The sequence below is a fragment of the Cebus imitator genome, unplaced genomic scaffold (genome assembly GCF_001604975.1).
Source record: "Cebus imitator isolate Cc_AM_T3 unplaced genomic scaffold, Cebus_imitator-1.0 Scaffold83, whole genome shotgun sequence".
NCBI lineage: Eukaryota > Metazoa > Chordata > Mammalia > Primates > Cebidae > Cebus > Cebus imitator.
In genome coordinates this window covers 154,789-165,591 of record NW_016107398.1, presented here as the reverse complement: position 1 = coordinate 165,591, position 10,803 = coordinate 154,789, and the positions used below count along the sequence as shown (strand labels likewise).

The 10,803-nt window shown below is 43.0% G+C and overlaps 1 protein-coding gene across 1 annotated transcript; it reads left to right on the top strand.

Moving 5' to 3' along the window:
- The first annotated feature begins 1,835 nt into the window (after window positions 1-1,835).
- On the top strand, window positions 1,836-2,812 carry LOC108308165 (ribonuclease 8). The gene has a single exon (XM_017533868.2). It carries the CDS (start codon window positions 1,900-1,902, stop codon window positions 2,365-2,367), a length of 468 nt encoding a protein of 155 aa, XP_017389357.1. The 5' UTR covers window positions 1,836-1,899; the 3' UTR covers window positions 2,368-2,812.
- Window positions 2,813-10,803: the final 7,991 nt, after the last annotated feature.

Sequence of the window (10,803 nt, the reverse complement as noted above, 5' to 3'; positions counted from 1 at the left end):
TCAAAGCTTGGCAGCTCCGGTATGTAACCGTTAATGAATAATCACTTGGTAACCCTTCCATCCCAATGGGAGAGGCTCAGCTAAGGGCCTGCAAGTGAGAATTGACTTCCTGGGACAGGGGGTGGGAGGGAGCGGTGGAGAGGGAGGGAAAGATTTGTTCCCTAGTGCCCAAGTCAACTGCTTGCTGGGTAATGTTTTCCTGGGTTCAAAAATCAAAGTTTTGTTTGCTTTGTGGGGAAGAGTGCATGAAGGGATCCCTGCTGTGGAAAGGGTGAGTTCTATTGGCAAACCAGGCTCCTCCACTATGTTTGCCTGAGATGATAAACATCTCAGAATTTTTACATTCAGAAATGCAGATGCTAGGAGCCTCAGTGATTTTTGCCACTTGGGAGAGGACTTTATCCCAAAGGCAGAGAAGTGACACAAATCCCAGAGGTTGAGAGACTGAGCGGAGGCCAACACACTATCACCGACCTGAGAAACTGCAGTGCAGAACGAGTTCCCCAACTGCAGTCACTTTCTGTAACCCTGGACAATTCCACAACATCTGCTTCCCATCCCTATTATATTAATAATATGCTAACTATACATTTACTCATTGATTTGAAATAATTCTTTTAAAATGAAGCTAAGTAATGCCATCTTTCAAAGAATGCTAGTGTTACTTCATAAACAGAAGTAAAAATAAATGTAATGAATGTGATCTAACTTCTAAAAATCCTACCCAGATGCTGTTTTCAGCTGAAGACGCAGCCTGAGTCCTGTTGTCTTTATTGAAAAGGAGGAAACAAACAATGGAAAGTGTAAAAGAATTCACCTTCTTGCTCTCAGAGGAGACTTCTCCTAAATGTTATCAGAAGGGTCTGAAGAAAATTACTTAAGGCAATGTGCACACGCCACCTAAAACTGCAAACAGAAACACACTGTGCTCTGCTTCTATGGGAAACTCTTTCCTCTTCCCTCTTTAGCTTGGCGCCAGCCCAAAGGGATGGGCTGAACATCAGGAAGCTCTTAGCACCAGCTCTGCCACTCACTCGGTGGCCTTGGGAAGGGCGCTTGCCCTTTTAGGAACTCGAGCTCCTTCATCTTTAAAATGAAGGAGTCAACTGAGATGATCCCTAAGGTCCCTTCCAGCCGTGATCCTCTATCCTTCCAAGACATTCTCCAGCAGGGCAAAATGTCAGGCGTGGAAAGAACCCAACTTGCCATGCTGCTTTGCCAGCTGGAGCAGCCATCCCTTCTCTAGGAGTGGCCTTTTTTTCTAACTTCCGTGACAAACTGGGCCACAGAATGGGGAGAAACACATTTGACTCCACGACCTTAATATCAACTCTTTCGGGAACACCTAAGCTAACCCAGCAGAACACCTAAGCTAGTCCAACATGGACCCTTCACATGTTTTTCTTCAAGATCTAGTTCCTCTGTGTGAGTTCTCACAGTTTCAGAAAAGACACCTGGGAGTGTGGGAAACAGAGGAGTTAGGGACCCTGAGAGGTCTTGGTTAAAATCTTGTATTTGACCTAGCTGTGGGATGATGGGGAATTTTCTTAACTTTTCTCAGCCTCGTTTTATTCCTATATGTATATATATATAGAGAGAGAAATTTTTAAATTTTATATATATATATATATATATATATATATGAAGGATAATCATACCTCATAAAACTATTGTGAGGGATAAACAAGGTAAGTGTTTATTAGAGGCACAAAAAGGCACATTATCTGCTGGTACTAACCAATAGAATACAAGGGCGTTCTTCACTAACTTAGGCTGTGCATTGCCCTGCAATAACTGACTTAGGGTATGAAATTCTTAGAAGGACTAGCCAGGCTCCCCCATGATGACCTATTCACCCACCTATCTCTCCCCTCTGTTCCACTGTCCCCCTTAGGAGAGATGGCACTAGCCAGAGAAGGATGCTGCCCCCTGCTGCTGCTCCTGCTGCTGGGGCTGTGGGTGGCTGAGATCCCAGTCAGTGCCAAGCCCGAGGGCATGATCTCATCTCAGTGGTTTAAAACTCAGCACGTGCAGCCCAGCCCTCAAGCATGCGACTCAGCCATGGGAAACATCAGTAACTACACAAAACGGTGCAAAGACCTCAACACCTTCCTGCACGAGCCCTTCTCCAGTATAGCCGCCACCTGCCAGACCCCCAACATAACCTGCAAGAATGGCCATGAAAACTGCCACCAGAGCCATGGGTCCGTGTCCCTGACCATGTGTGGGCTCACCTCAGGGAAGTGCTCGAACTGCAGGTACAAAGAGGAGCACCTGAACAAGTCTTACATAGTGGCCTGTGACCCTCCACAACAGGGTGACCCAGAGTACTCACTTGTTCCTATGCACTTGGATAAAGTTGTGTAAGGTCTGGTGCCCACACTCCACCCCACGCTCTGCAGATTGTATGTGCTGCTGTTTCTCCCTCAAGTTCTTTATTAATCCTTGCTTCCCATCGCAAATGCCATTTCTCTCCCACCCACCCAATCTCACATATTCTTGGTTCTTTAGGGGGTTTTATGGATGCTCCAAATGATGAGGGAAGAGGGCAGATTCTCTTCAGTCTTTCACTGCAGCTTACTTTGAAGCCCTTCCAGAGTCAAGCACTCAGGATCCCCACAAGGATGGATCGGGGTTTGGTGAGGCCCGTGGCTTATCTAATGTTGAAGACCCTCTTAAAGAAAAAGAATATAAAATTACAAATCCAAAATAAGTCAGATCCTTGGAAGGGCTGTGGTTGGACAGTTCAGGGAGATCCCAGACAGGGGTGGTTATCTAAGAAAGGAAGGAAGGGGAATCTATGCTGTGTCCCCTGTGTTGGCGAAAGAAATGCATCTGATCTTGCTGTAATAAAGACTCTACTGTTGCTGATGGAGTGTGTGTTACTGTCTTGGAGTAAATGGGGAGGCTTGGAGCTCCAATTCCGAAGCCCTGAAAAGGTCCTGAAACACTTATCTCCATGAGGCACCAGCTCCACCTGCTTTGCAGGCCGGAGGGAAAGCAGCATCCTGAGCAGGCACAGTCTGAGAAACTGATTTAATTCTGTCCTCCTGCCCCTTGAGGGCTCTCTAGTGGTCCCCTCTCATGGGAAGGGCAAGGGTGAAAGGAAGGATAGGCTGAGCCCTAGGATGCCAGTCAGGTCTGAGGCCTGACCCTCTTGTTTGTGCATAAGACCTGAGTTCATGCTTCATCAGCATGACCCAGAGCAGGACCCTCAATGTTCTGGAGTGAATTTCCCTTCTTTGGGAATTTCAGAATCTGGACCTACCAAGAATCTTGATCTGGTCTTAATCATTGCTGAAGACTAACTATGGTAAAGGAGCAGTTTTGTATGCAATCAGTCATAGACCAATATTTTTGTAAAATATGATAAAATGAATTACTAGAAAATGGAATAGAACATATAACTATAAAAAAATACAAGCCCAATTTTCTTATTGCTAGATTCAATTAATATAAACTATTCTGTCAAATTGCCATAAAATTTGCTCTTTTTTTTGAGACAGGGTCTCACTGTGTTGCTCAGGCTGGAGTGCAATGGTGCAATCTCAGTTCACTTCAGCCTCGACTTTGACATCCTGGGCTCAAGTGATCCTCCCATCTCAGCCTCCTGAGTATCTGGGACTACAGGTGCAAGCACGCCGCTGCACCTGGCTAATTGTTGCATTCTTTGTAGAGACAGGGTTTCACCATGTTACCCAGGCTGGTCTCAAACTCCTGGGCTCAAGCGACCCACCTGCCTGGACCTCCCAAAGTGCTGGGACTATAGGTGTCAGCCATGGCACCCAGCCCATAAAAGTTTCTTAATGTTTCCTCTCAATTTCTGTACTTGTATTAATAGATAGTCACAGAGAGAAAAATATACACATATTATAGACATCTACACACATACATACCTACATATCAACATAAGGCGCACACATACACACCACATACAGAGGCACACATAGTCACAATGTGCACCTGTGTGCACAACACGCAGACCCACACATGTACTCACACTCAACAAGACACCCCCTCTCCTTCCCCATGCAATCTCTGCTTCCTTATTACGCCTCCTTTCCCATATTTGAAAAGAGAGTTTCCTACGCAGACTATGACTCAAAGTAAGGAAAGAATGTTTGGTGAAACGTGAAGTGGCAGAGAAAGCACAGAATCCAGAAATTCCAAATTCCAGCCCCCGTTCTATGCTTTCTAGAACTAGAGCTCAATGTAGCATCTGACAGCAACACCATCTCACCCCAAGTGTAGTTTCCCCCCACGGCCTGTAGGCCCCTCCACACTGCTCTGCCCATCACCACCACGATGTTGTCCACACTTGTGCTAATAACCAGGGAAAACATCTGGAAATAAGAGAGAAATATCCTTCCATCCCCTGGCTTCTTCCCAGTGTTGTGGGCAGGCTCCGCTTCCTGTGGCTGCACCTTAAATGATGGGGTTTTTTCAGGGTCCTATTCTGAGCTCTGTTTTCTTCCCACACTGTATGCTCCTTTAGTGACTTCATTTACTTCCATGGCTCCAACCACCATTAACCTACTCCCAAAGACAGGTGTATCTCCAGCCCAGAGCTCCCAAAGTCCAGGCATACATGTCCACCTTCATGCTGTTACTAGCCCCGTCAGTGTCCCACAGACATCTCAACCCAAAACACTCAGAGCTAAGCTCATAATCTGCCTGGTTTCAAAACCTGCCCCTCTCTACTCCTGCAGCCTCTAAGTGTTCGTTAGTGGAAATATCATGCTCAATCATTCAAAGTCCTAATCTAAAAGTCACCTGTGTCAACTCATTCTTGTTTGTTTGTTTCTCCAGTAATTGCCCATTTTATCCCAGAAACTACCTCAAGAGGGCATAAAAGTTATTGAGTTTTATTTTCTTTTCTCCAAATAGCACTGGGCTCCTAACACATGCTCAATACACATTATGGCCTTGGAGGGTGCCATGATTTGGAGCTAGGCAAATATACATAGATTGGTACAACCACAGATTCACTATCTTGTTTAGGGGGCAAGATTAAACAGTACTTATGAAACTAACAAGTAATAAGATAGAAGAGAAGAATAAACCAAACGGATTCTGTAACATTTTTTTCCCACCTCCCTTAGGGTTTCATTCATCCTGAAGTTCATGTATCCTAACCTGAAGTTCATTCTCTGTTGAATGTTCATTTTCCTGTTGTATACCTCCAGCATAGCATTAGGTCTGTAGCCAGGGTTAGGGAATACCAGGAGACATTCATCCATTCAATATCTGTGAGAGTTGTGGCCCCAGAAGCTAGGAAGAGTGTGAAAAGAATTCAGAATAGAATGAATTGTTAAGTAGACTAATTATATCCAAACAAGTGGAGTAGCAATCTGGGTAGGAGTTTCTGACTTCCTTGTGTAGGCTGAAGAATTAGATGGAGTGTAACTTGAATCTAGGGGTCATGGACTGTAAAACTGGCTCATTCTGAGAGTAAGGCACAGCACTCATAAAACAGGGCTCAGTAGGGCAGCTGGGGCCACAGAGGAGCTGCCCGACAGCCTTGGGACAGAATCTCTGCTGGGTATGCTCTCTGGGCCCCTGAGAATATATTTCCAAAAAATCACTTGAGAAGGGACTCCTCAGCATTTGGGAGGACATAAGTATTTTCTAGTGGGTAAGTATGTTTTAATATCCAAAAAATTTAGAATTAAGTATAAAAATGTTTAAAAGAATCAACACATAGCATTAATATCTTTGTATTAAGGAATTTGTATTAGGCTTGTCATTCTGATTTAAAATGCACATGATTTGAAATGGGACTTTCCTTTAAAATTAGTTTTGGATCATTTAAGAAAACATAGAAATTGAATCATCCTATTTATAAATTGTTAGATTTATAAAGGTTTTTATGTATTCAGGAATATTTTGTTGGTTAGCTCAAATGGCCAAATTATAAGGACATGGAATATATATTTAATTTATAAAGTATATCTTTTAATGTTTAAAGAGTTTCATTAACTACTTACAAATAAGATCAAATAATCAGTGAATACAATTCTTTAAAGTGATTATTAGAATTTATTTCTTTGTAAGTTAAACATAAAAGCTTAAGGAAGAACTGGGCTGATTTATAACTTCAACATAGGAAACATAAATTTTAAAAAGCCAAGGGGCCCTCTAAATATTATTTGCTAGGCACAAAAGAAACATTTTTAAAACTCACATTGATGCTGCAAGACCAAATCATTTTCTATGATATTTTCATCTATACTGCACAGTGGGCTTTGGTGATTATATTTTCTGGTGTTAACATGCTTGTTGATTTTGCTGGGCCGTTTATTAGCAGGGAGGGAAGCACAAGGCTCAGGCTCAAGGGCATGCACGTGTCAGTGGAGCCTTCAGAACTGAACCTGGATCTCTGTCTCTCCTCAGCATTCTCTTCCCTGCACTGTGCTGCCTTCAGTTGGGTGAGTTTTCTGACTTGGGAACAGGAGTATTATATCCTACAGAAACTGAAAAAAGGGAGCAGGATTTCCCTAAGGCCAGTGTAGGGGTGGCAGAGGAATTCAGCGAAATATACTCCAAAAAAAAGTAAAACTCAAAGACTGCAGTCAAGCCTCCATCCTCTATAGGGACTTTTCCTCTTTGCCAGAGTTTTGAGACTACTTTCACTAAGTAAAGCAGCTTTTAAAATATAAACAAAACAGGCTGGGTGCAGTGGCTCATGCCTATAATTCCAACACTTTGGGAGGCTGAGGCAGGAAGATCAATAGAGCCCAGGTGTTCAAGACCTGGGTAGTGTTGTGAGACCATATCTACAAAAAAAAAAAATTGGCCGGGTTTAGTGGTGCACACCTGTAGTCCCAGCTATTTGGGAGGCTGAAGTCAGAGGATCACTTGAGCCCAGGAGGTGAAGGTTGCAGTCAGCTGAGATTGTACCACTGTATTCCAGGCTGAGCAACACAGCAAGGCCCTGTCTCAAAAAAGAAACAAAAACAAAAAATGGATTTTAAGCAACCAGTTTCTTCAATAAATCAGAGTGCCTGCCTGAAAGTGGTGTGCATGTGTACGTGTGTGTATGTAAACACACACGTGTTCAGGGTGAAGAAGTAAAGTTATGTTAGTGGAATTAGGAGTGCTATCTTCCGCCAACTATAGATCTTTTGGGATTCCAAACTCCTCATTTGAAGTGCAAATATCTATTGGCACGAATAAAACAAGATAATGTAACAATTACTTGGAATCAATCACTGAGGTGTTGGGTTTGGCTTGCGGTTATTTGGAGGCAAGGTAAGCATATAGGTTTTGCAATGGGGGGTCTTATGAGTAGGTTCAACATGGGCAGAGACCTGGAGGTAGACACTTGAGTACAAAAAAAGGAGATGTCATGGAACTAGAGACAAAGTGCTACCCGCTGCTTGGAATTTCTGAAGCCTAGGGGATGGGAGTGATTTCATGCTGTTGAAATTCCCAGATTGCCTGCCCAGGAGACTGGCTCTGCTGGGGATCTGCCAATGAGAGCTGGGGCCACTGCTAACTATAACGGGCACAGGTTATGTCTTAATAAATGTTCATTTAACAAAATGTGGTTTTGGAACAAAGGGCTGGGGCTAGGAAAATGTACAGATCACAAATCTGGAAAGCTTATAAACAATTTCTTTAAAAACTCTCTCATTATGCTTCAAATTTTCAATGAGAGGGAGTTTACCTATGGAGACAGCTTGTCCCATTTTCAGGCAATTCTAAATATTTAAAACTCCCTTACATAGAACCTAATCTGCTTCTCTATAATTGCAACAATTCACTGATGCCCTACTGCTTTATGCCATTCAGAATAACCCCAATTCCTCTTCACAATCAATCTTTTAAATATTTTAAGAGCGTTTCATGACCCCTGCCCTCCACATATTGCCACATCCGGCAATAACAAAAGTTATAAAATGGTTCCTACCATTTGACCCAATAATTTCATTTTGTATAATATATCAAATGGGAATAATTCAAAATGGGGAGGAGTAAATTTCTACAAAGCTTTTTATACCTTTTCTTTGTACAATGAAGAAAAGTTAAACATAATACAAATTCCCTAAAATTGAGAGAGACTACGTGAGTAACGAACAACTGCTTGATGTTTTTTTTTTTCTTTCTTTTTCTTTGAACAGAGTCTCGCTGTTTCCCAGGCTGCAGTGTAGTGGCACGATCTCAGCTCACTGCAACCTCTGCCACCTGGATTCAAGTGATTCTCCTGTCTCAGCCTCCCGAGTAGCTGGAATTATAGGCACACGTCGCCACACCCGGCTAATTTTTGTATTTTTAGTAAAGACAGGCAGGGTTTCACCATGTTGGTCAGGCTGGTCTCGAACTCCTGACCTCAGGTGATCCGCCCACCTCAACCTCGCAAAGTGCTGGGATTATTCAGGCATGAGCCACCGCACCCGGCTTACTTGATGCTTTAACTGAAGACAACATAGGCAAAAATTTTACTGATGCATGGAAATGTATATGGACAATGCCACATGAAGAAAGCAGAACACGAAACTGTTATTTTCAAATGGGTTACAACTACATAAAAAAGTGTCTGGGTTTGTACATCAACAATCTCTGTAAGCAACTTTGGAACCTTTCCAGAAGTCCCCCTCCAAACCATACATCCTCCACTCTTCTACTACAATGAACCTACATCTAAACCAGATGATGGTCCACATCTGTCTTAAATTCTATCCTGCAGACGGGCATGGTGGCTCATGCCTGTAATCCCAGCACTTTGGGAGGCCGAGGTGGGTGGATCACCAGAGGTCAGGAGTTCAAGATTAGCCTAAGCAACTTGGTGAAGCCCCATCTCTACTAAAAATACAAAAATTGGCCAGGCATGGTGGTGGGCGCCTATAATCCCAGCTACTTGGGAGGCTGAGGCAGGAGAATCACTTGAACCCAGGAGGCAGAGGTTGCAGTGAGCTGAAATCGCACCACTGCACTCCAGCCTGGGAGACAAGCAAAACTTTGTCTCAAAAAACAAACAAAAAAATTCTGTCCTGCATGCCTTCCACTTGCAAATATCCACCAACAGACAGACAAAAAAAACTTCATGAGGACTGATTCCAGGAAGACAGGAAAGCAGCTGACCCCCAAGCCTCTGCCTCCCCATTCCCAACTCTCACTTTCTCCCAACACCATTCCTGTTCTGTGTAGCTTTCTGCCCTCCTTTCAGTCTTCACCTGGATTTATGATCTCTTTTGGGGATTGTTCAGACATTATCTGAAAAAGAGCAGTGACAAAATAGACAAGGTCCTTCATTTCATAAAGTTTATTTTGAAATTATATGTGGTGGAAAAGTGAGTCTATTATGATAGACAGAAAATAAATAAATACATAATCAAATAGAGATAAATGCTGTGAAGAAAATAAAACAGAATAACATTATTCAGAAAGGCAGTGAGTGAGAGGCCACGTTAGACTGGGTGGTCAGGGAAGAAGACCTTTGAGACTATAACACCTGAGTTAAGAACTAACGATGAAAGTCAGCCACTAGAACTGTGAATAAAAAGCAAGCTCCAGATAGAAGGAAAAGACAGCAAAAAGGTGCCAAATTGAGCATCTTCAGGTGTAAGTAAGGCATGTTTAAAGAACTGAAAGAAGGGGCTGAGCGCAGTGGCTCGAGCCTGTAATACCAGCATTTAGGGAGGCCAAGGCAGGTGGATCACCTAAGGTCAGGAGTTTGAGACCAGCCTGGCCAATATGAAACCCCGTCTCTACTAAAAATACAAAAATTAGCTGGGTGTGGTGGTGCACACCTGCAATCTCAGCTACTCAGGAAGCTGAGGCACCAGAATCACTTGAACCTGAGAGGTAGAGGTTGCAGTGAGTCTGGATTGTGACACTGCACTCCAGCCTGGGCAACAGAGAAAGATTCTGTCTCCAAAAAACAAACCAAAAAACTGAAAGGAGGCCACTGTGGCTTCAGGGTCACTAGTGGCTTAGCATAATGTCACCATGGGACTATGGTAAAAAGATGAGGCAGAAAAGGAGAGATAGACAGAAAAGGAGTCATGATGTGAATGGAAAGCCATTAGACACGGTCGATGAGATCTATTTGGATTTTTTAAGATTACTCTGGCTATGGTGCAGAGAATGGCTCATCAGAAGGTAGGAGTGGAACAGGAAGACCAGACCGGAAACTAATGTGCTAGCCCAGGCAAGACACTGGTGGTATCGACCTTGATGACACCTAGTTCAGAGAAAACAAGCTGTAAATTCTTGAAAAAATATTACCAATCGAATAAAACCAAAATTCATGAAAAACTAAACATAAATAGAACTGATATATATTTACATATCACACAGATTTTTTTTTTTTACCCTAAAATAACTAGGATATTGGCCGCCAGTTTCCTTGGAAGGCACAACTAACAAGAACATATTCTCTCAAGTCTGTCCCTAAAATTCCCTTGTGGTCCTTCATTAATTCCCCCTTAACTTGAGGCATGGGGCTGAGGCAGAGCCCTAGTCACTGCTACTCTCCAAGGGAGAAATAGTGAGCATCCTAAAACCCCACCCCTCTATAAGGTGGCAGTCATAACTCTTGATGCACTTAAACCATGCAATAAACAGTACAGACACAGGTGTTTCTTCCACCTTCCCCCATATTAGGATAACATTAGTTTTCCATAAGAAGCATACTGGAAATGTCTTCAGAATTGTTTTAACTATTACTCTATAAGAAGTCTAGAAAAAAGGCAGTTTTTCTTCTCTCACCCACAGGGACATATCTATCACTTTTAAAATCTCAGTGCTGGCTTCTACAAAAACAAATTTAACATTTTTTTTAGAGTGATGGTTAGGTGG